The sequence below is a fragment of the Mobula hypostoma genome, chromosome Y (genome assembly GCF_963921235.1).
Source record: "Mobula hypostoma chromosome Y, sMobHyp1.1, whole genome shotgun sequence".
NCBI lineage: Eukaryota > Metazoa > Chordata > Chondrichthyes > Myliobatiformes > Myliobatidae > Mobula > Mobula hypostoma.
Window position 1 is genome coordinate 5,232,979 of NC_086130.1, and position 26,237 is coordinate 5,259,215.

General features: G+C 43.9%; 1 protein-coding gene across 1 annotated transcript in view; it reads left to right on the forward strand.

The window, feature by feature from the left end:
- The window catches only part of LOC134341064 (proliferation-associated protein 2G4-like), a 113,699-nt gene that overhangs the window by 86,021 nt on the left and 1,441 nt on the right, over positions 1 to 26,237 (forward strand). Inside the window, exons 9-12 of the mRNA XM_063038814.1 lie at positions 2,714 to 2,847; positions 2,956 to 3,050; positions 8,166 to 8,293; positions 22,978 to 23,031. Coding sequence (XP_062894884.1) covers positions 2,714 to 2,847; positions 2,956 to 3,050; positions 8,166 to 8,293; positions 22,978 to 23,031 — 411 coding nt within the window. The remainder of the gene's footprint in view (positions 1 to 2,713; positions 2,848 to 2,955; positions 3,051 to 8,165; positions 8,294 to 22,977; positions 23,032 to 26,237) is intronic.

Sequence of the window (26,237 nt, forward strand, 5' to 3'; positions counted from 1 at the left end):
AGTTCATCTCCCCTTCCCCCCACCCCCCCCGCTTTCTGCAGAGACTGCTCCCTACGTGACTCCCTTGTCCATTCATCCCTCCCATCCCTCCCCACTGATCTCCCTCCTGGCACTTATCCGTGTAAGCGGAACAAGTGCTACACATGCCCTTACACTTCCTCCCTTACCACCATTCAGGGCCCCAGACACTCCTTCCAGGTGAGGCGACACTTCACCTGTGAGTCGGCTGGGGTGATGTACTGCGTCCGGTGCTCCCGATGTGGCCTTCTATATATTGGTGAGACCCGACGCAGACTGGGAGACTGTTTAGCTGAACACCTATGCTCTGTCCGCCAGAGAAAGCAGGATCTCCCAGTGGCCACACATTTTAATTCCACGTCTCATTCCCATTCCGATATGTCTATCCACGGCCTCCTCTACTATAAAGATGAAGCCACACTCAGGTTGGAGCAACAACACTTTATATTCCGTCTGGGTAGCCTCCAACCTGATGGCATGAACATTGACTTCTCTAACTTCCGCTAAGGCCCCACCTCCCCCTCGTACCCCATCTGTTACTCATTTTTATGCACACATTCTTTCTCTCACTCTCCTTTTTCTCCCTCTGTCCCTCTGCATATACCCCTTGCCCATCCTCTGGGCTTCCCCCTCCCCCTTTTCCTTCTCCCTAGGCCTCCTGTCCCATGATCCTCTCATATCCCTTTTGCCTATCACCTGTCCAGCTCTTGGTTCCATCCCTCCCCCTCCTGTCTTCTCCTATCACTTTGGATCTCCCCCGCCCCCCCTTTCAGATCTCTTACTAGCTCTTTCAGTTAGTCCTGACAAAGGGTCTCGGCCTGAAATGTCAACTGTACCTCTTCCTAGAGATGCTGCCTGGCCTGCTGCATTCACCAGCAACTTTTATGTGTGTTCTACGCTCTAAGCTCATCTGCTTTGTTTATAACACTCCTTGCGTTAAAATGGACCTTCAGTCTGAGAACGTCCCTTCTCTATCACCTGCCTATCCTCCCTCTCACACTGTCTACAACCTTTCTCTATTTGTGAGCCAACTTCCTCTTCCCCAGTCTCTTCAGTTTGGTTCCCACCTCCCAACAATTCTGGTTTAAACTCTCCCCAGTAGCCTTAGCAAACCTCCCCGCCAGGATATTGGTCCCCCTGGGATTCAAGTGCAACCCGTTCTTTTTGTACAGGTCACTCCTGCCCCAAAAAAGTTCTCAATGATCCAGAAATCTGAATCCCTGCCCCCTGCTCCAATCCCTCAGCCACGCATTCATCCTCCACCTCACTCTATTCCTATGCTCACTGTCACGTGGCACAGGCAGTAATCCCGAGATGACTCCCTCTCCTCTGCGGTCCTGCTTCTGAACTTCCTTCCTAACTCCCTGTAGTCTTTTTTTCAGGACCTCTTCCCTTTTCCTACCTACGTCATTGGCACCCATATGTACCGCGACCTCTGGCTGTTCTCCCTCCCATTGCAGGATATTGTGGACACAATCTGAAATATCCCGGACCCTGGCACCTGGAAGGCAAACTACCATCTAAGTTCTTTCCTGTTTCCACAGAATCAACTGTGAGACCCCCTAACTATAGAGTCCCCTTTCACTGCTGCCATCCTTCTTCCTTTCCTTACCCTTCTGAGCCACAGGGCCAGACTCTGTGTCAGGGGCAAGGCCGCTGTTGCTTCCCCCAGATCGGCTGTTCCCCGCCCCCCAACTATACACAATCATGATTACTTATTGTCACAGCCAGAGGGGTACTCTCTAGTACCTGACTCTTCCCCTTCCCTCTCCTGACTGTTACCGACCTGTCTGTCTCCGGTGGCCCTGGTGTGACCACCTGCCTATAACTCCTTTCTATCACCTCTTGCTCTCCCTGACCAGGCGAAGGTTATCGAGCTTCTTCTCCAGTTCCCTAACTCAGTCCCTTAGGAGCTGTAGCTCAACACACCTGATGCAGATATGACCATCTGGGAGGCTGGGAGACTCCAGGACCTCCTGCATCTGACACCAAACACAGACAACTGGCCTCATACACATACTTCCTCCTTTCTGCAAAGAACACCGATAAACCTACTTCGCCTTGTCCCGTTACTGCCTAAGCCCATTGAGTCAAAGCCTTATCACTCTACTGCCTGCTGGATATGGCAGTCTTCTTTTTAAACCTTTTTCCTTCTACTGGCTGACGTCATGGGACTGCACAGTCTCGCCTCTCTTTTAGCCTGAGTAGTAAAAAACTGGCTTTGCTCCGGAAGTCAGCTGTTCACTTGCAGCCTTCTTGCTCCAAATCAAAAAGCTTGTTTCGTGAGCAGCCTTCCAGCCCCTTTATTGGTGTCCAACCTTGAATCCCAGGCTTAGACAGTTTAAACCTTTCTGACTACCACTGGAAAAATGTACTGTGATGATGTCTCGATGACAACTTCTGCCAGCTTCTTAAGAATTTGAAGTGGAATTTTATGGTGTGGAATAGGCCGTTTCATCACAACCCCCATTCTCTCCACTTTTGATTACCTTACTGCACACTATTTGTCCCATACTCTTATCCATCAGTTTCTGTTCTGGCATCTGGAAATTCCAAGATTTCATGCATAATATATTTTAATATTCTCAAGAAAAGCAAATCTAAGGTTTGTTGGGATATTAGTTTCTGTAGCAGTTAAGACTTTGGAATATACTCGTTATACAGAGGTGTCACTCTGAATCTCTGGTATCTCCAGGCAAAAGATGCTGGACAAAGAACAACAGTTTATAAGAGGGACCCGACACAACAATATGGTTTGAAAATGAAAACATCTCGTGCATTTTTTAGTGAAGTTGAAAGACGATTTGATACAATGCCCTTTACTTTAAGGTATGATTATTATTTTGAAGGTGAAAATTACCTAATCATAACAGTAATTTCCCATATTTATTTTTATTGTGCCTTTAAAATATGTCTGACTTTTTTCTATTTTTATAGAGCATTTCAAGATGAAAAAAAGGCCAAGATGGGTGTAATGGAATGTACTAAGCATGAACTTCTTCAACCATTCAAAGTACTTTATGAGAAGGAGGGTGAGATATGCTTATTCTCTATTCTGTGATTTAAAGTGAAAGTAAATATCTCTCAATGTTGAAGTCAATATAAGTTTATTGACCAAGAGTAATATATAATAGAGACTTAACAAGGAGCATGACATAAATAGCATCTATCGACTGAATTGTATTAACCAAAACATTTAACTGCTTCTATACTCAGGATATCAGGGAATAACTAACAAAGTAAAAATGAAGTCACTGGAAGTCATACTGTATTAATATTGTAACTGTAATAATAACAAAGTAGATCTGAGAGAAGTTAGAGAGTGCAAGTATAGTGAGCAAGTTAAAAGATTATGTTTACAGGGTATGAGTTAGGACATGTCGGATGCCATTTATTTTTGATCTCTCTGTTCTATTGGGAGTTCAGAAATGAGAGAGAAACTTTGATTCTTCAGGACTTTTTGTTTATACAGACAAAGTAACAAGGCCGATGAAACAAGAAATTAAAGCGATTCAGTATAAAAAGGAAGCACCTTTGAAAAATTTATCAGCTTTATATTCTAACAGAAGTTGTTCAGATAGAGATAAATCAGTTAATAGGCTATACAATTATTACATATGTGCTAATACTTACCAATTAAAAATGAAAAGATACATGTAACTCTTAAATTACCTTCTGCCAGTGTGGGAAAGAGCCACTATGAAACATAATTCAGTTTGTTAAAGATACAAATTAAGTCAGTAAACAACAATTCATTTTAGTCTTGCATTAATTGAACTAATATCTTATAAAAAGAATATAATAAAGCAACTGATTCCAACAGACATCTGAATCTGAGTTACACCAGCCCACTTGACTGCTAATTTATCATTTATGGTTGTTCCGTTTGCCTGCGTTCAGCCCATATTCCTCTAAACCTTTCTTATCCATGTCCACAACAGGAATTCTGCAGATGCTGGAAATTCAAGCAACACACATAAAAGTTGCTGGTGAACGCAGCAGGCCAGGCAGCATCTCTAGGAAGAGGCGCAGTCGACGTTTCAGGCCGAGACCCTTCGTCAGGACTAACTGAAGGAAGAGTGAGTAAGGGATTTGAAAGCTGGAGGGGGAGGGGGAGATGCAAAATGATAGGAGAAGACAGGAGGGGGAGGGATAGAGCCAAGAGCTGGACAGGTGATAGGCAAAAGGGGATACGAGAGGATCATGGGACAGGAGGTCCGGGAAGAAAGACAAGGGGGGGGTTACCCAGAGGATGGGCAAGAGGGAGAAAAAGGAGAGTGAGAGAAAGAATGTGTGCATAAAAATGAGTAACAGATGGGGTACGAGGGGGAGGTGGGGCCTTAGCGGAAGTTAGAGAAGTCGATGTTCATGCCATCAGGATGCTACCCAGACGGAATATAAGGTGTTGTTCCTCCAACCTGAGTGTGGCTTCATCTTTACAGTAGAGGAGGCCGTGGATAGACATGTCAGAATGGGAATGGGATGTGGAATTAAAATGTGTGGCCACTGGGAGATCCTGCTTTCTCTGGCGGACAGAGCGTAGATGTTCAGCAAAGCGGTCTCCCAGTCTGCGTCGGGTCTTACCAATATATAAAAGGCCACATCGGGAGCACCAGACGTAGTATATCACCCCAGTCGACTCACAGGTGAAGTGATGCCTCACCTGGAAGGACTGTTCGGGGCCCTGAATGGTGGTAAGGGAGGAAGTGTAAAGGCATGTGTAGCACTTGTTCCGCTTACACGGATAAGTGCCAGGAGGGAGATCAGTGGGGAGGGATGGGGGGGATGAATGGACAAGGGAGTTGTGTAGGGAGCGATCCCTGCGGAAAGCAGAGGGGGGGGGAGGGAAAGATGTGCTTAGTGGTGGGATCCCGTTGGAGGTGGCGGAAGTTACGGAGAATAATATGTTGGACCCGGAGGCTGGTGGGGTGGTAGGTGAGGACCAGGGGAACCCTATTCCTAGTGGGGTGGTGGGAGGATGGAGTGAGAGCAGATGTACGTGAAATGGGATCCCACCACTAAGCATATCTTTCCCTCCCCCCCCCCCGCATTCCGCAGGGATCGCTCCCTACACAACTCCCTTGTCCATTCGTCCCCCCCATCCCTCCCCACTGATCTCCCTCCTGGCACTTATCCGTGTAAGCGGAACAAGTGCTACACATGCCCTTACACTTCCTCCCTTACCACCATTCAGGGCCCCAAACAATCCTTCCAGGTGAGGCATCACTTCACCTGTGAGTCGACTGGGGTGATATACTGCGTCCGGTGCTCCCGATGTGGACTTTTATATATTGGTGAGACCCGACGCAGACTGGGAGACCGCTTTGCTGAACATCTACGCTCTGTCCGCCAGAGAAAGCAGGATCTCCCAGTGGCCACACATTTTAATTCCACATCCCATTCCCATTCTGACATGTCTATCCACGGCCTCCTCTACTGTAAAGATGAAGCCACACTCAGGTTGGAGGAACAACACCTTATATTCCGTCTGGGTAGCCTCCAACCTGATGGCATGAACATCGACTTCTCTAACTTCCGCTAAGGCCCCACCTCCCCATCGTACCCCATCTGTTACTCATTTTTATGCACACATTCTTTCTCTCACTCTCCTTTTTCTCCCTCTGTCCCTCTGAATATACCTCTTGCCCATCCTCTGGGTCACCCCCCCCCCCATCTTTCTTCCCGGACCTCCTGTCCCATGATCCTCTCGTATCCCCTTTTGCCTATCACCTGTCCAGCTCTTGGCTCTATCCCTCCCCCTCCTGTCTTCTATCATTTTGGATCTCCCGCTCCCCCTCCAGCTTTCAAATCCCTTACTCACTCTAACTTCAGTTAGTCCTGACGAAGGGTCTCGGCCTGAAACGTCGACTGCGCCTCTTCCTAGAGATGCTGCCTGGCCTGCTGCGTTCATCAGCAACTTTGATGTGTGTTGCTTGTAGAAGTCCATGTATATTTCAAATGTTAAGGTACTTGGCGCCATCACTTCTCTGAAGCATGTTCCATATATGGCTTATTTGTTGGATGTCACTTGTTTTCTCTCAGGTTCTGAGTACTGTAGATAAGAGCCAATAGTCATAATCTTTTCGTCAGGTTTGGGCTGCCCAAAATTAGAGGGTGCAGATTCATAATAAGGTGTCAAAGATTTAAATGAGATTTGAGAGGTAACTCTCTACACAGTACTCCAAGAGTGGTCTCACCAACATCTTGTACTGCTGTGATGTACCAGCTGTGTACTCAAAACCCTGTCCGATGAATGCAAGTTTACCAAGCAATTTCTTCACATTAACATTTTTCAGAGAACCATGTACTTATAGCCATAATTTGCTCTGTTCTAAAATACTCTCATAGATGATATCCTGGGCTAACTTGTTGAAGTAAGTTAACTTATATGTGTTCAGTTAAATTCCAAACTTTGTCTACTTTCCTAGTTGATGTAGATCCTATTGTAACTTCACATAATTTTTCTCACTGTCTACTACACTACCTATTTTAATGCTTGCTGTAAACTTAATCACCAGGCTAACCAAGCAAGCAGAGCTGAACACAATGGTCAAAGTGTGGTCTAACTAGTGTTTTATAGAACTGCAATTTCCGTGCCCTGACTAATGAAGGCTAACACCCCATATATCTATTTAACCATGCAAACAAATTACAGAGCAGTCAGTAGGCATAGACCCTGAGATCCCTCTGTTCCTCCACACTGCTAAGAATACTTCTGTTAACCTTGTTTTCTGCCTTCAAGTTTGACCTTCCAGACTGTTCATATGTTTTCATTCTAAGCTTCATTTGCCACTTCTCAGCCCAGCTCTGCATTGTCAGTCCAGATGTCACCTGCAACTTCAGCACCAACAACAAAATCACCAATGTTTGTGCCATTTGTAATATACTAGCCCTGTGTTTTACTTCCTCATCCAAGTCATTTATAAAAACCACGTAAAGTAGGAGTCCCAGAACAAATCTTGTAGAATACCAGTGGTCATCAACTTACAGGCAGAATATGATCCATACTCTGCATTCTGTAGACAACTGAATTCTGAATGCATACAGCCACGTTTCTGTAGATCCCATTCCTTTTGACTTTTTGAATGGGCTTACCATGGGAAATGTTTTTCAACCACCATATTACAAACCATATGCACCACGTCCACTGCTCTACCTTCATCTGTTTGCTTTGTCACTTCCTAAATTAATTAATTTAAGCTTATGAAGTGTAACCTGTTTCTGACTAAGCCATGCTGACAGTCACAATCAGACTATGCTTCTTCAAATGTTCACAAATTCTGTCTTTAAGAATCCTGCCCAACAATTTGCCCACCACTGATGTCACTCTCAGGATATCTGTTACCTTGCTCGAACAAAAGATTAACAATTGTCACTCCCCAATCTTTTGCTACTTTTGTGGCCATTGATGGCACAAAGTTCATCGCCAAAGGACAAGCTGTCTCTTCCTTGTTCCCCATAGTAACCAAGTCACCAAGGACTTTCTTATCCTACTGTTTTTAGAAAGTTACAGTTCATTTTCTTTCCAAGTGTTGTTCTCTTAATTTGTTACCACCTCATCTCCTAAGTGAATCAAAGATCATCTATCTGTAACTCCAGTTCCCTAATGCTGTATCCAGGTGTACAGATGTAGCAGTTAGGGAGTTCGGAGATCTCTCGGATCTTCCACATCTTGCAAGAGGAGCACGCATCACTAACTGGGGATCCATTCTCACTGCTCTACCTAGGCACTAATAAAGAAAGAAAGAAACTTGACCAGTAACCTCCTCAGTATATCTCGTTAAACCAAACCCAGAATTCCCCACTCCACTTCACTCCCACCATGACTGCTCCTATAATGACTGCTCTGCTTAAATTTAACTTCTTTTTATTGCCACTTGCAAAGTATCTAATTTCCCAAACGATCTTAAGCTCACCATCTCTGCTTGCTTCTTTCTGCAAATAACTATATCACAATGTCAAACTACAGAATGTTCCATGACTCGCTTTGAGCTAATGTATCTTTCAAAATTTGAAGTGCTAGCAACATTAATATTTTCTCATTATATAAGATAATTTCGCCATGGTGGTGTTTGTAGTCTTGAATGTTGTTGCAATAGGATAACTGTTTACTGTTAGTAATTATACTGTTATTTGTGCTTCTCTAGGTGAGTTTGTTGCTCAGTTTAAGTTTACAGTTCTCCTCATGCCAAATGGTCCTCTGCGAATTACCAGTGGAATGTTCAATAGTGAAAATTATAAGTCAGAATTTGATGTGAAGGACCCTGACATCAAGGCAAGTCACTGAAAATAATCTGTTTGATAAGTATCCTATATGCTCCCTAAATTTCTCCAATTTCAAATTGATTTAAAATTGATCAATTAAATTTTTTTAAATTATTCTCAATAATGCATTGCAATTTTGTGCTAATTATTGATTATTTTTTCCTTACTGTTATGTTTTGACACATTGCAAAATTAATTGCATATTTATGCTAGATGAAAAGGTAAAAGATGTATTAGTTAACAAAATGATATTAACATATTTGAACCGAATGTTAAATCTTGAGGGAAAGTGCAGAAGAGGTTCACCAATATGCTGCCTGGATAGAGGGCATGGAGTTAAGAGGTGAGGGGCAAATACTTGCATTGTTTTCTTCTGGAGCAGCAGAGATTGAGGAAAGACCTGAATGAAGTTTCTAAGATATAGGTATAGTCACAGAGGCATAGTTATAGTCAATGCCTTTAATCCAGAGTTGAAATACTCAATAATAGAAACCTTGCTTTTGAGGTTTGCTTCAAAGAAAATATGTGAGGCACTACTTAAGTATATATTTTTTCATTTATTTTTGCACTAATTAATTTATTTTCTTATTTATATAATATTTATTGTAATTTATTGTTTCTATATTATGTTTTGAAATGTATCATTGGTTAAAACAAATTTTACAAAATATGCTAGTAATGTTAAAACATTCTGTTTCTGATCATTCTATATCAGTAATTTATAGTTTCCAAGATTAACCCTAATTCCCTCTTGAAAAATGGATTAACATTAGCTACTTGCCATTCCTCCTGAAATACACCTTTTGTTAGAGAGGACAGTAACTTGAGGGGCAGGAGATTTATTTAATGGTCTTTAAGGGACCTAAAATTGCTTCCATCTTTATCTCAAAATCTTCTTGCATATTAGTGCACACTGCGTTGATCATCCTATCATTCTTGCCTTAAACATCATGAAATGTACATGCAAAATATTCATTTATTGTCTCATCAACTCCCTCCTTTATCCTGAAGTGATCGTAGACACTGTTGTTTTCCATTTACCTGTAACATTGTGTAAAATACTTTGAGATTCTCTTTAATCCTACTTGTAAATAACATTTCAGGGCCCTTTCTGGCTCTCCTAATTCCCTTGAATTCCTTTCTGACTTATTTATAATCTTCGACGGCTCTTCTTAATTTCATATTTATAAAGCTTACTTCCCTTTCCTATAGGACAAGTTCATCACCTCTCAACATGCAAAAATTCCTTTAGCATACCATTTTTGTTAGAAACATAGAAAACCTACAACATACTACAGGCCCTTTGGCCCTCAAAGTTGTGCCGAGTATGTCCCTACCTTAGGGTTACCGATAGCCCTCTATTTTTCACATTCAGTTCCTGGACGACTTCACTTTCGGTCCATTTTCTACTGCATTCAGTTTCGATTGTTATCCTTTCCTGTTCCAATTGCATCAGCTCTTCATCTATCAGTTCTTGGTCATGAGATGCCAAAACCTCTTCAACATCATCTTCGTCAGCTTCCACAAGCCAAACTCACGTTGTCCTTACTTCGTTCACCATGATTGAAATGCTTAATTTCGTCTAGTTTTACGCTAAGTGTAACACCCTTAAGAGCTCTTTTAGGCTTTTCTGATACCATAGAACTCATCTTGCTAACAGCTGCTCACAGGCACATGTTTAAGCAGTGCCGGCGAGAATGCAGTTCTGAGGGAGAGCGGCTTTTTCCGTGCGCTGCCTTTTTTCGTAACAGTGAAAACACCTTCTGTTAGCAAAAACAGGTAACTAATGTAGGTCTTTCGTAACAGCAAGGTTTCATAAATGAACATTCGAAAACGAGGGGACACCTGGACTCCAAGTGGGGTCTGACTGGGGTCCTATATAGCTTCAACATTACCTCTTAGGTCCTAAATTCACTTCCACGATTGATGAAGGCCAATACACCGTATGCCTTCTTAACCACAGAGTCAACCTGCGCAGCTGCTTTGAGTGTCCTATGGACGAACCCCAAGATCCCTCTGATTCTCCACACTGCCAAGAGTCTTACCATTAATATTATAATCTGCCATTATACTTGACCTACCAAACTGAACCACTTCACACTTATCTGGGCTGAACTCCATCTGCTACTTCTCAGACCAGTTTTGCATCCTATCAGTGTCCCGCTGTAACCTCTGACAGCCTTGCACACTATCCACAACACCCCCAACCTTTGTGTCATCAGCAAAAAACTTACTAACCCACCCTTCCACTTCCTCATCCAGGTCATTTATAAATATCACAAAGAGTAGGGGTCCCAGAACAGATCCCTGAGGCACACCACTGGTCACCGACCTCCATGCAGAATATGACCAGTCTACAACCACTCTTTGCCTTCTGTGGGCAAGCTAGTTCTGGATTCACAAAGCAGTGTCCCCCATACCTCTACTTTCTCAATAGGCCTTGCATGGGATACCTTATGAAATGCCTTGTTGAAATCCATATGCACTACATCTACTGCTCTTCCTTCATCAATGTGTTCAGTCACATCTTGAAAAAATTCAATCAGGCTCGTAAGGCACAACCAGCGCTTGACAAAGCCCATGCTGACTATTACTAATCATATTATACCTTTCCAAATGTTCATAAATCCTGCCCCTCTGGATCTTCTCCATCAACTTACCAACCGCTGAAGTGAGACTCACTGGTCTGTAGCTTCCTGGGCTATCTCTACCCCCTTTCTTGAATAAGGGAGCAACATCCTGAATCCTCCAATCCTTCAGAACCTCTCCTGTCCCCATTGATAATTCAGAGATCATTGTCAGAGGCTCAGCAATCTCCTCCCTCGCCTCCCACAATAGCCTGGGGTATATCTCATCCGGTCCCCACGACTTATCCAAGTTGATGCTTTCCAGCACATCTTCTTTCTTAATATCTACGTTCTCAAACGTGGCGAAGACGAGATCTGCCCACCAGGTGCACCTTGCTCAGCCATCTTGTCCTGATAAGAAAGCAGCCTTCTGCCTTGTATGCAGCAACCTCCAGCGCAAGTTTAGAGAGATTCAGAAAGTGTGGTGGATCAACCTCGCAAAGAGAACTCAGCTTTGCACCGACACCAGTGACTACAGAGGGTTTTATGAAGCCCTGAGAGTGGTGTACGGCCCTTGGCACCAGGTCCAGAGTCCCTTGCACAGTGCAGATGGTCAGGCACTCTTCACAGACAAGGCGTCCATCCCGAACCAGTGGTCGGAACATTTCCAGACTCTCTTCAATGCCAACCGCATGGTCCAAGACTCAGCAATTCATCGCATCCCACAACAGCCAGATAAAACAGAACTGGACAAGATTCCAACCCTAGAAGAGACAATCAAGGCCATAGAGCAGCTGAAAAGTGGCAAGGCAGTGGGAGTTGATAGATTCCTATCTGAGAATTGGTAGCATGGGGGCCCAGCGTTACACACCAAACTCCTGCAGTTCTTTGTCTGCTGCTGGGAACAAGATAAACGACCACAGGACCTCCGTGATGCAGTCATCATCGTCCTGTATAAGAACAAGGGGGAAAAGTCCGACTGCTCCAACTACCGGGGGATAACTCTTCTCTCTATCGCACGAAAAATCCTCACAAGAGTACTCCTAAACAGATTGGTGCCCATCATTGCAGAAGAACACCTCCCAGAGAGCCAGTGTGGCTTCAGAGCCAACAGGAGCACCACCGACATGGTATTTGTTCTCAGGCAGCTCCAAGAGAAATGTAGGGAACAGAACAAGGGTTTGTACGTGAGGTTTGTGGACCTTACCAAAGCGTTTGACACTACGAGCAGGGAAGGTCTGTTTAAAATCATGGAATGACTGGGATGCCCCCCAGAATTCCTCAGCATGGTCATCCAGCTACATGAAGATCAGAGTGGCCAAGTCAGACACAACAATGGCCTCTCAGAACCCTTCCCAATAGGCAATGGAGTAAAGCAAGGCTGCGTCCTCGCGCCAACTCTCTTCACCATCTTCTTCAGCATGATGCTCGAAAGGGCCACAGAAGACCTTGATGACGAGGATAGTGTCTACATCCGATACCGCACCGATGGCAGCCTGTTCAACCTGAGGCGACGACAGTCCCACACCAAGATATTGGAGCAACTCATCCGAGAGCTACTCTTCGCCAACGATGCTGCCCTTGTTGTCCACACAGAGACAGCCCTGCAGCGTATAACATCCTGTTTCGCAGAGGCTGCCGAGCTCTTCGGACTGGAAGTCAGCTTGAAGAAGACAGAAGTTTTCCATCAGCCCGCACCTCAGGAAGATTACCACCCTCCCTGCATCACCATCGGTGAGGTAGAGCTGAAGACAGTCCACCAGTTCAGCTACCTGGGGTGCACCATCTCGTCAGATGCCAAGATCAACAAAGAGATTGACAACAGACTGACAAAGGCAAACAGCACATTCGGCAGGCTGTACAAGAGAGTCTGGAACAACAAGCATTTGAAGAAAGGCACAAAGATCAGCGTGTACAGAGCCATTGTACTGACCACCCTCCTGTATGGCTCCGAGTCGTGGGTCACCTACTGTCACCACCTACAACTTCTTGAGCGTTTCCACCAGCGTTGTCTCCACACCACCCTCAACATCCACTGGAGTGACTTCGTCACCAACATCGAAGCCCTCGAACAGGCGAAGATCACCAGCATCAAGGCCATGTTGTTGAAGATACAGCTGCGCTGGACAGAGCACGTCTCCAGGATGGAGGATCATCGCCTGCCCAAGATTGTGCTGTATGGCGAACTTCCCACTGGCCACCGTGACAGAGGGGCACTGAAGAAGAGGTACAAGGACTCACTGAAGAAATCCCTTGGTGCTTGTCACATTAACCATTGCCAGTGGTCTAATCTAGACTCTGATTGTGAGGCCTGGCAACACACCATTCACCAGTCTGTCTCCTCCTTCAAGAACACACGCAGGGCTGGCATTGAGGACAAAAAGAGAAGGAGGAAGAACCATGACACAGCAGCACCAAACCCAGAACAGAGTTTCCCTTGCAGCTGCTGTGGCCGGACCTGCCTGTCCCGTATTGGCCAAATCAGCCACCAGCGAGCCTGTAGCAGACGGGGGCAGCCCCTTCCTAAATCTTCGTTCTCAAAGCCAAGCCATGAGGACGTTCTCAAGCTTTTCAGTCTACTGTAAGTCATCACTACAATCACCAGGATCCTTTTCTGTAATGAATACTGAAGTAAAGTATTCATTAAGTACCTCTGCTATTTCCTCTGGTTCCATACACACTTTTCCACTGTCACACTTGATAGGTTCTATTCTTTCACATCTTATCCTCTTGCTCTTCACATACTTGTAGAATGCCTTGGGGTTTTCCTTAATCGTGCTTGCCAAGACCTTCTCATGGCCCCTCTGGCTCACCTAATTTAATTCTTAAACTCCTTCCTGTTAGCCTTATAATCTTCTAGATCTTTAACATTACCCAGCTCTCTGAACCTTTTGCAAGCTTTCCTTTCCTTCTTCACTAGATTTACTACAGCCTTTGTACACCACGGTCCCTGTACCCAACTGTAACTTCCCTGTCTCATTGGAACATACCTATGCAGAATTCCACACAAATATCCCCGAATATTTGCCACATTTCTTCTGTACCTTTCACTGAGAACATGCCTCCCACTGAGAGATCTGACAGCCGACCAGGTTCATTTCCCAATACCAAATCAAGTACAGTCTCTGCTCTTGTAGGCTTATCTACTTATTGTGTCAAGAAACCTTTTGAACACACCTAACAAACTCCACCCCATCTAAACCCCTTGTTGTAGAAAGATGCCAGTCGTTATTTGAGAAATTAAAATCTCCCACCACAGCAAGTGTTATTATTACACTTTTCCAGGATCTGTTTCCCTATCTGCTCCTCGATATCCCTGTTACTATATGGAGGCCTATAAAAAACACCCAGTAAAATTATTGACCCCTTCTTGTTCTTAAACTCCACCCGCAGAGACTTCGTAGACAATCCCTCCATGGCGTCCACCTTTTTACAGCCGTGACATTATCTCTGATCAACAGTGCTCTTTTGCCTCCTTCACTGTCCTTTCTGAAACATATAAACACATTCCTGTCCCTGAGCCATCCAAGTCTCTGTCATGGCTACCACATGATAGCTCCAAGTACTGATCCACTCTCTGAGCTCATCTGCTTTGTTCACAATACTCCTTGCGTTAAAATAGACACATCTCAAATCATCGGTCTGAGTGCGTCCCTTCTCTATCACCTGCCTATCCTCCCTCTCGCACTGTCCCCAAGCTTTCTCTGTTTGTGAGCCAACCGCCTCTTCCCCAGTCTCTTCAGTTCGGTTCCCACCCTCCAAAAATTCTAGTTTAAACTCTTCCCAATAACCTTAGCAAACCTCCCCGCCTGGATTTTGGTCCCCCTGGGATTCAAGTGCAACCAGTCCTTTTTGTACAGGTCACACCTGCCCCAAAAAAGATCTCGATGATCCAGAAATCTGAATCCCTGGCCCCAGCTCCAATCCCTCAGCCACACATTTATCCTCCACCTCACTCTATTCCTATGCTCACTGTCACGTGGCACAGGCAGTAATCCCGAGATGACTCCCTCTCCTCTGCGGTCCTGCTTCTGAACTTCCTTCCTAACTCCCTGTAGTCTTTTTTTCAGGACCTCTTCCCTTTTCCTACCTTTGTCATTGGTACCTATATGTACCACGACCTCTGGCTGTTTTCCCTCCCATTGCAGGATATCTTGGATGCGATCAGAAACATCCCAGACCCTGGCACCTGGATGGTAAACCACCATCCGAGTTTCTTTCCTGTGTCCACAAAATCACCTGTCTGATCCCCTAACTATAGAGTCCCCAATTACTACTGCCATCCTCTTCCTTTCCCTGTCCTTCTAAGCCAGAGGGCCAGACTCTGTTCCACAGGCACGGCCGCTGTCGCTTCCCCCAGGTAGGCTATCCCCCACAACAGTACTCAAACAGGAGTACTTATTGTCAAGGGATACAACCACAGGGGTACTCTCTAGTACCTGACACTTCCCCTTCCCCCTTCTGACTGTGACCTACTTGTCTGTCTCCTGTGCCCCTGGTGTGACCACCTGCCTAACACTCCTTTCTATCACCTCCTCACTGTCCCTGACCAGACGAAGGTCATCGAGCTGCATCCCCAGCTCCCCTTAGGAGCTGCAGCTCGACACACCGGTTGTTGATATGGCCAGCTGGGAGGCTGGGAGATTCTAGGACCTCCCACATCTGACACCGAGCACAAGAAACTGGCCTCACACACATACTTCCTTTCCACAATTAACACAGGTAAACTTACCTTTCCTCGTCCCGTTAGCACCTAAACCCTCTCACTGCGCAGTCTTGCCTCTCTTTACCCCAAGTGGTAAAAATGCCTTCGCTGTGTAAATCCTTAGCTGTACCACTCGCAGTCTTCTTGCTTCAAATCTACCTTCTTATTGAAACATATCTACTTTGCACTTAGGCAGTTAGTCTTTAAACACCTTCCACATGTTAGATATAGACTTGTTCAAAAAACTTTTCCCAATTAACAAACAAGAAAATCTGCAGATACTGCAAATCCAAGCAACACACACAAAAGCTGGAAGAACTCAGCAGAAAGCAGCATACGGTCGATGTTCCAGGCCAATACTTTTTAAAAGTAAACCATAGAAACTACAGCACAGAAACAGGCTTTCTTGGCTGTGCCGAACCATTTTCTGCCTAGTCCCACTGACCTGCACACAGACCATATCCCTCCATACACCTCCCATCCATGTATCTGTCCAATTTATTCTTAAATGTTAAAAAAGAACCTGCATTTACCACCTCGTCTGGCAGCTCATTCCATACTCCACCACTCTCTGTGTGAAGAAGCCCCACCTAATGTTCCCTTTAAACTTTCCCCCCTCACCCTTAACCCATGTCCTCTGGTTTTTCCCCCCCTTGCCTCAGTGGAAAAAGCCTGCTTGCATTCACTCTATCTATACCCATCATAATTTTTTATACCTCTATCAAATCTCCCCTCATTCTTCTATGCTCCAGGGAATAAAGTCCTAACTTATTCACCCTTTCTCTGTAACTGAGTTTCTCAAGTCCTGGACTCTTTCAATCTTATTTATATCCTTCCTATAATTTGGTGACCAAAACTGAACACAATACTCCAGATTCAGCCTCACCAATGCCTTGTACAACCTCATCATAACATTCCAGCTCTTATACTCAATACTTTGATTAATAAAGGCCAATGTACCAAAAGCTCTCTTTACGACCCATTTACTTGTGACGCCAGATCCCTCTGTTCGACTGCACTCCTCAGTGCCTTACCATTAACCCTGTATGTTCTACATTGGTTTGTCCTTCCAACGTACAATACCTCACAGTTGTCTGTATTAAATTCCATCTGCCATTTTTCAGCCCATTTTTCCAGCTGGTCCAAGTCTCTCTGCAGGCTCTGAAAACCTTCCTCACTGTCTACTATATCTCCAATCTTTGTATCATCAGCAAATTTGCTGATCCAATTTACCACGTTATCATCCAGATCATTGATATAGATGACAAATAACAATGGACCCAGCACTGATCCCTGTGGCACACCACTAGTCACAGGCCTCCACACAGAGAAGCAATTCTCTACCACCACTCTTTGGCTTCTTCCATTGAGCCAATGTCTAATCCAATTTACCACCTCTCCATGTATACCTGGCGACTGAATTTTCCTAACTAACCTCCGATGCGGGACCTTGTCAAAGGCCTTACTGAAGTCCATGTAGACAACATCCACTGCCTTCCCTTCATCCACTTTCCTGGTAACCTCCTCGAAAAACGCCAATAGATTGGTCAAACATGACCTACCACGCACAAAGCCATGTTGACTCTCCCTAATAAGTCCCTGTCTATCCAAATGCTTGTAGATTCTGTCTCTTAGTACTCCCTCCAATAACTTACCCACTACCGATGTTAAACTCACCAGCCTATAATTTCCTGTATTACTTTTCGATCCGTTTTTAAACAACGGAACAACATGAGCCACTCTCCAATCCTCCGGCACCTCACCCGTAGACAGCGACATTTTAAATATTTCTGCCAGGGCCCCCACAATTTCAATACTAGTCTCCTTCAAGGTCCGAGGGAACACTCTGTCAGGTCCCGGGGATTTAACCACTTTAATTTTCCTCAAGACAGCAAGCACCTCCTCCTTTTTAATCTGTACAGTTTCCATGATCTCACTGCTTGATTCCCTCAATTCCATAGACTTCATGCCAGTTTCCTTAGTAAATACAGACTCAAAAAACCTATTTAAGATCTCCCCCATTTCCTTTGGTTCCGCACATAGCCGACCACTCTGATCTTCAAGAGGACCAATTTTATCCCTTACAATCCTTTTGCTCTTAATATACCTGTAAAAGCTCTTTGGATTATCCTTCACTTTGACTGCCAAGGCAACCTCATTGTCTTCTTTTAGCCCTCCTGATTACTTTCTTAAGTATTTTCTTGCACTTCTTATACTCCTCAAGCACCTGATTTACTCCCTGTTTCCTATACATTTCATACAACTCCCTCTTCTTCTTTATCAGAGTTGCAATATCCCTTGAGAACCAAGGTTCCTTATTCTTATTCAATTTGCCTTTAATCCTGACAGGAACATACAAACTCTGCACTCTCAATATTTCCCCTTTGAAGGCTTCCCACCTACCAATCACATCATTGCCAGAAAACAACCTGTCCCAATCCACGCTTTTTAGATCCTTTCTCATTTCTTCAAATTTGGCCTTCTTCCAGTTCAGAACCTCAACCCTAGGACCAGATCTATCCTTGTCCATGATCAAATTGAAACTAATGACATTATGATCACTGGAACCAAAGTGCTCCCCTACACAGACTTCCGTCACTTGTCCTAACTCGTTTCCTAACAGGAGATCCAATATTGCATCCCCTCTAGTTGGTCCCTCTATATATTGATTTAGAAAACTTCCCTGAACACATTTTACAAACTCTAAACCATCTAGACCCCTAACAGTATGGGAGTCCCAATCAATGTATGGAAAATTAAAATCCCCTACCACCACAACTTTATGTTTCCTGCAGTTGCCTGCTATCTCTCTGCAGATTTGCTCTTCCAAGTCTCACTGACTATTGTGTGGTCTATAATACAATCCCACTAATGTGGCCATACCTTTCCTGTTTCTCAGCTCCACCCATAAGGACTCAGTAGACAAGCCCTCTAATCTGTCCTGCCTGAGCACTGCTGTAATATTTTCCCTAACAAGCAGTGCTACTCCCCCACCTTTCATTCCTCTGCCTCGATCACAACTGAAACATCGGAACCCTGGAATATTAAGCTGCCAGTCCTGCCCCTCCTGTAGCCAAGTTTCACTAATTGCTATAACGTCATAATTCCGCTACAACATCATAATTCCACGTGTCAATCCATGCCCTCAACTCATCCGCCTTCCCCGCAATACTCCTAGCATTGAAATATGTACACTTCAGAAGATTTTTACCACCACTCACAACCTTTCTATCAGCGGATTTGCTTAAACTTTCAACATTTATTTTCACCCCAGCCACGCTGTCAGCTCTGGCACTCTGGTTCCCATTCCCCTGCAGATCTAGTTTAAAGCCTCCCCAACAGCACTAACAAACCTCCCTGAAAGGATACTGGTCCCCTTGTAGTTCAGGTGTAACCCGTCTCTCTTGTACAGGTCCCACCAGTATGGGGGGGAAAAAGTATTGAGATTTAAAAGGTGCGGGGGGTGGGGGGGGAGAGAGAAACGCAAGTTAATAGTTGAAACCATGAGGAGGAGGGATGAGGGGTGAGAGATATACAGGGCCGGAGAGGGTAAATCTAATAAGAGAAGGCAGAAGGCCAAGGAAGAAAGAAAAGGTGGGAGGAGCACCAGATGGAGGAGATGGGCCAGTAGGAAGACGATGAGAGACGGAAAGTGGGATGGGAAATGGGGGGGAGGAATTACCAGAAGTTCAGTAAATTGATGTTCACTGTTCATGCCATCAAGTTGGAGTCTACTCAAGATGTAATATGTGTTCTTCCTCCAACTGGAATGTGGCCATGGATTGACATATTGGAATGGGAATGGGAAGTGAAATTAAAGTGGGTCGCCACTGGGAGATCCTTCTTCCTTCTGGTGGACAGAGCGTAGGTGCTCAGCGAAGCAATCTCTCAATCTACATCAGGTCTCACTGATATACAGGAGGCCACAGCAGGGGCACTGGAAACAGTATACAACTCCAACAGATTCAGGTGAAGTGTCGTCTCCTCTGGGACTGTTTGGAATCTTGAATGGTAGTCAGGGAAGAGATGTAGGGGCAGGTGTAGCTCTTGTTCTGCTTGCAAGGAACAGTGCCAGGAGGGAAATCAGTGGGGAGGGATTAATGATTAAAGAAGTAGCATAGGGATCGATCCCTGCAGAAAGTAGAAAGTGGGGGGGGGGAGGGAGGTGGAAAAAATGTGTTTCATGGTGGGATCCTGTTGGAGATCGCGGAAGTTCCTGAGAATTATGTTCTGGATGCAGAGGCTGGTGGGGTGGTATCTTAGGACGAAGAAACCTATCCCTAGTCGGCTGATGGGAGAATGAGGTGAGAGCAGAGGTGCATAAAATGGAAGGGATGCAGTTGAGGGCAGTATTGCAGGGTGGAGGAAGAGAAACGTCTTCTTTGAAAAAGGAATTCCCAATTAACACTCCCTAATTCCTGTCATAGTTTATTTCACTCCAACTTATACTATCTGTTGTCATTTAAACAAAGTGTTGTGATTAATTCTTTAACGAGAAAATCAGATTATTAACCTATACCATGTCCTCATGCTGAAATACGTGGACAGTGTCTATCAGGTCTCTGAAATGGCCACAATGACTTAGTCTTATTCTGCTACATCTCTGTGTCATCATCCTAAGATTTGATGCTCTTAGCTTTAAAACGTATACTTCAACCCATTCTGTAAAAGGGCTGGATGGTTTGGAGTTCGTCAAATGTGTGCAAGATAGTTTTTTGCAGCAATACATAGAGGTGCCAACTAAAGAAGGGGCAATATTGGATCTCCTGTTAGGGAATGAGATAGGGCAGGTGACGGAGGTATGCGTTGGGGAGCACTTCGGGTCCAGTGATCACAATACCAGTAGTTTCAGTATAATTATGGAGAAGGATAGGACTGGACCTAGGGTTGAGATTTTTGATTGGAGAAAGGCTAACTTTGAGGAGATGCGAAAGGATTTAGAAGGATTGGATTGGGATAATCTGTTTCATGGGAAGGATGTAATAGAGAAATGGAGGTCATTTAAAGGTGAAATTTTGAGGGTGCAGGATCTTTATGTGCCTGTTAGGTTGAAAGGAAATGTTGAAAGTTTGAGGGAGCCATGGTTTTCAAGGGATATTGGAAACTTGGTTCAGAAGAAGACAGGGATCTTCAATAAATATAGGCAGCTTGGAGTTAATGAGTTGCTCAAGGAATATAAAGAATCATAAGAAAGAAATTAGAAAAGCTAAAAGAGGATACGAGGCTGCTTTGACAAGTAAGGTGAAAATAAATCCGAAGGGTTTCTACAGTTATGTTAATAGCAAAAGGATAGTAAGAGATAAAATTGGTCCCTTAGAGAATCAGAGTGGACGACTATGTGCGGAGCGAAAAGAAATGGGGGAGATTTTGAACAATTTCTTCGGTATTCACTAAGGAGAAGGATATTGAATAGTGTAAGGTAAAGGAAACAAGAAGGGAAGTTATGGAAAGTATGACAATTAAAGAAGAGGAAGTACTGGGGCTTTATATAAAAGTGGATAAGTCTCTGGGTTCGGACAAGATATTCCCTAGGACCTTGAGGGAAGTTAGTGTGGAAATAGCAGGGGCTGTGACAGAAATATTTCAAATGTCATTAGAAACGGGGATGGTGCCGGAGGATTGGCGTATTTCTCATGTGGTTCCGTTGTTTAAAAAGGGTTCTAAGAGTAAACCTAACAATTATCGGCCTGTGAGTTTGACGTCAGTGGTGGGTAAATTGATGGAAAATATTCTTAGAGATGGTATATATAATTATCTGGATAGACAGGGTCTGATTAGGAACAGCCAACATGGATTTGTGCATGGAAGGGCAAGTTTGATAAATCCTATTGAATTTTTTGATGAGGTTACTAAAAAGGTTGATGAGGGTAAAGCAATGGATGTTGTCTATATGGACTTCAGTAAGGCCTTTGACAAGGTTCCACATGGAAGGTTAGTTAGGAAGGTTCAATCGTTAGGCATTAATATCGAAGTAGTTAAATGGATTCAGCAGTGGCTGGATGGGAGACGCCAGAGAGTAGTGGTGGATAACTGTATGTCAGATTGGAGGACAGTGTGTAGCGGTGTGCCTCAGGGATCTGTACTGGGTCCAGTGTTGTTTGTCATATATATTAATGATCTGGATGATGGGGTGGTAAATTGGATTAGTAAATATGCAGATGATACTAAGATAGGTGACATTGTTGATAATGAAGTAGGTTTTCAAAGCTTGCAGAGAGATTTAGGCCATTAGAAGAGTGGGCTGAAGGATGGCAGATGGAGTTTAATGCTGAAAAATGTGAGGTGCTACGTTTTAGTAGGACTAATCAAAATAGGACATATATGGTAAATGGTAGGGCATTGAAGAATGCTGTAGAACAGAGGGATCTAGGAATAATGGTGCATAGTTCCCTGAAGGTGGAATCTCATGTGGATAGGGTGGTGAAGAAAGCTTTTGGTATGCTAGCCTTTATTAATCAGAGCATTGAGTATAGGAGTTGGGATGTAATGTTGAAATTGTATAAGGCATTGGTAAGGCCAAATTTGGAGTATTGTGTACAGTGAATTATAGGAAAGATGTCAATTAAGTTGAGAGAGTACAGAGGAGATTTACTAAAATGTTGCCTGGGTTTCACCTCCTAGATTATAGAGAAAAATTGAACGTTAGGTCTTTATTCTTTGGACCATAGAAGGTTGAGGGGGGTCTTGACAGAGGTGTTTAAAATTATGAGGGGGATAGATAGAGTTGATGTGGATAGGCTTTTTCCATTGAGAATGGGAGAGATTCAAACAAGAGGACATGAGTTGAGAGTTAAAGGGCGAAAGTTTAGGGGTAACATGAGGGGGAACTTCACTCAGAGAGTGGTAGCTGTGTGGAACGAGCTTCCAGCAGAAGTGGTTGAGGCAGGTTTGATGTTGTTGTTTGAAGTTAAATTGGATGGATATATGGACAGGCAAGGAATGGAGGGTTATGGGCTGAGGGCAGGTCGGTGGGACTAGGTTAGAGTGAGAGTTCGGCACGGTGTAGAAGGGCCGAGATGGCCTGTTTCTGTGTTGTAATTGTTATATGGTTATATGATTATAATTTGCAGTCTTTTTTTAAATTCTCTATTTCATGAACAGGAGCTCTTCTCCTTAAAACTGAGAGAGAATTTCTCAGCAATATCAACTTGTATATCTTTTTGTGAAAGAATTCTTCTTAGTCTTTCTCACATAGGTACAGTGAGGTTGTTTAGGAGTTTATTGTTTTTTACCTTCATTATTTTATTCTATTTCTTATGTAATTAATACACCTAATATTAATCAACTTTTTCATAATGAATTCATGTTGAAATATATTGAAATTCTATTTTGATTTTAAAAATGTCAGAAAGGCATAAAAAATAAATTGGTTGCATTAATGATAAAACTTCTGTTTCTGTCTGTTTTGTAAAATATTTTTAGGTCCTACTCCAAAGCTCTATTAGTAGAAAGTCCCATAAAAAGAAGAAAAAAAAGGCAAGTACCTTATTTTCTTCCATTTTCAAAAAAAAATTGGCTTTAGTGTCTTAAATAGGCCAATTTGCATAATTTTGTTCCTATGTCTTATGACCCTGTGGAAGAATGAAGAGGAAAATGGATCAGCCATGAAGAAATGGTAGAGCAGACGATGGGCCAAATGGCTAAATTCTGCTCCTATGTCTTATGGTCTTATGATGTTAGAAGAAATGTGTCCTTCTGCCAATTGAGGTCATCCTGACCATCTACAGTAATGACATTCCATTCCTACTGATACCACTGTGCTCCAAGAACTTACACTTGCAAAGGACATGCAATAGTCCGTTAACCCGCTATCCTGCACATCAGTAGGAAGAAGGAAAGTGGAATGTCCTGTCGATACTCTCAGGGTCACAGGGAGAATGTGCAGCATCTACACACACACACACACACACACACAAACACACGTGTTTGAGTTTTCTCTATGACACTTAAGAGAGGGTAACTTAGCGCTAACTCAAGGATATGATGTGGAATTCAGATGTGTGGAAAAATAGACAAAGATATTTCAAGAAGACTATATAAACTTGATTTACATGTTGCAATCCAAGTGCTGGACCATTTAAATTGTCTATTCCCCTTGACCTACAACCATACCCTCCATATCCCCTACTATCCATGTTTTTATCCAAAGATAAATCAAGAAGACTATATAAACTTGATTTACATGTCGCTATCCAAGATTTTGATTTAAACTACATCACAGCACAAGAACTGATCCTTCAGACTGAAGAGCTTGAGCATGTAGATATTAAGAAAGGATGTGCTGGAGCTTTTGGAAAGCATCAATTTGGATAAGTCACCAGGACCAGACGAAATGTACTCCAGGCTACTGTGGGAGGCAAGGGAGGAGATTGTTGAGCTTCTGACAATTATCTTTGAATCATCAATGAGAGGTTCCGGAGGATTGGCGGGTTGCAGATATTGTTCCCTTATTCAAGAAAGGGAATAGAGATAGCCCAGGAATTTATGGACTGGTGAGTCTTACTTCACTGGTTGGTAAGTTGATGGAGAAGATCCTGAGAGGCAGGACTTATGAACATTTGGAGAGGCATAATATGATTAGGAATAGTCAGCGTGGCTTTGTCAAGGGCAGATCGTGCCTTACAAGACTGATTGAATTTTTTGAGGATGTGACTAAACAAATTGGTGAAAGTAGAGCAGTAAATGGAAGTAGTGTATATGGATTTCAACAAAGCATTTGATTAAGGTACCCAGTGCAAAGCTTATTGAGAAAGTAAGGAGGCATTGGATCCAAGGGGACATTGCTTTGTGGATCCAGAAATGGCTTGCCCACAGAAGGCAAAGAGTGTTTGTAGACAGGTCATATTCTACATGGAGGTCAGTCACCAGTGGAGTGCCTCAGGGATCTGTTCTGGGACCCTTACTCTTCGTTATTTTTATAAATGACCTGGATGAGGAAGTGGAGGGATGGGTTAGTAAATTTGCTGACGACACAAAGGTTGGGGGTGTTGTGGATAGTGTGGAGGGCTGTCAGAGGTTACAGTGGGACATTGATAGGATGCAAAACTGGGCTGAGAAGTGGCAGATGGAGTTCAACCCAGATTAGTGTGAAGTGGTTCATATTGGTAGGTCACATATGATGGCAGAATATAGTATTAATGGTAAGACTCTTGGCAGTGTGGAGGATCAGAAGGATCTTGGGATCTGAGTCCATTGGACACTCAAAGCTGCTGCGCAGGTTGACTCTGTGGTTAGGAAGGTATATGGTGTATTGGCCTTCATCAACCGTGGGATTGAGTTCTGGTGCCGAGAGGTAATGTTGCAGCTACATAGGACCCTGGTCAGACACCACTTGGAGTACTGTGCTCAGTTCTGTTTGCCTCAGGAAGGATGTGGAAACCATAGAAAGTGTGCAGAGGAGATTTACAAGGATGTTGCCTGGATTGGGGAGCATGCCTTATGAGAATACGTTGAGTGAACTCGGCCTTTTCTCTTTGGAGCGACGGAGGATGAGAGGTGACCTGATAGAGGTGTATAAGATGATGAGAGGCATTGAAGCCTTTCGAGTGCTTCCACATCCTTCCCATAGTGAGGTGACCAGAACTGGACTAGAAGGTTCGAGATGGCCTGTTTCCATGCTGTAATTGTTATATGGTTATATGGTAAGTTTTTTATGCAGAGGATGGTGAGTGCATGGAATGGGCTGCCAGCGACAGTGGTGGTGGTGGATACGATAGGGTCTTTTAAGAGACTGCTGGACAGGTACATGGAACTCAGAAAAATAGAGTGCTATGGGTAACGCTAGGTAATTTGTAAGGTAAGGACATGTTCAGCACACCTTTGTGGGCCAAAGGGCCTGTATTATGCTGCCGGTTTTCTATGTTTCTAAGTAGATTTTTAGGAGAGGCTTGGAGAAACTTGGAGCTAATGTGAGCCATTGAAACTTGTTCACTGAGCAACACAGTCCTCGTGTTAGATCAAAGAACCTGTTTCCATACTGTATTCTGTATGACTCTTGTATTTCGTATTTCTTCCCTCTTATAATCTTGGAAACTTCTCCTCTAATTGCCGCTCCTGAGAAAATCATGCAAGTTTGTCCAACCTCTCCTTAAAGCTCATAATCCAGGGAGAATCCTCTTCTGCACCTTTGCAAAATTGTTACAGAATTTCTGTGATGCCCACCAGAACTGTACATGTGTGCCTGGAACCTAGCCAAAGATTTATACCATTCCAATATTCAACTTTTATACATTTCCAATATAGCTAACTTCTTGACAACAATACTCAAGCAAGATAGGAAATACTGTAAATACAAGATATTCAGCAGATGCTGGAAATCCGGAGTAACACATACAAAATACTGGAGGAATTCGGCAGGTCATGCAGCAATGAAAACAGTTGACATTTTAGGGCAGGATTAATGATGATGCCCTCACCTTCATCTCCTCCATTTCCCACACTTTGGCCCTCACACCATCCTCCCGCCACCACAACAGGGACAGAATTCCTGTTGTCCTCACCTACCACCCCACCAGCCTCCAGATCCAGCACATTATCCTCCGCAACTTCCGCCACCTTCAACAAGACCCACCACTAAACACATCTTTCCCTCTCCACCCCTCTGCTCCCGGTGCGGCCTCCTCTACATCGGTGAAACCCGACGCAGATTAGGGGACCACTTCGTCGAGCACCGATGAAGGGTT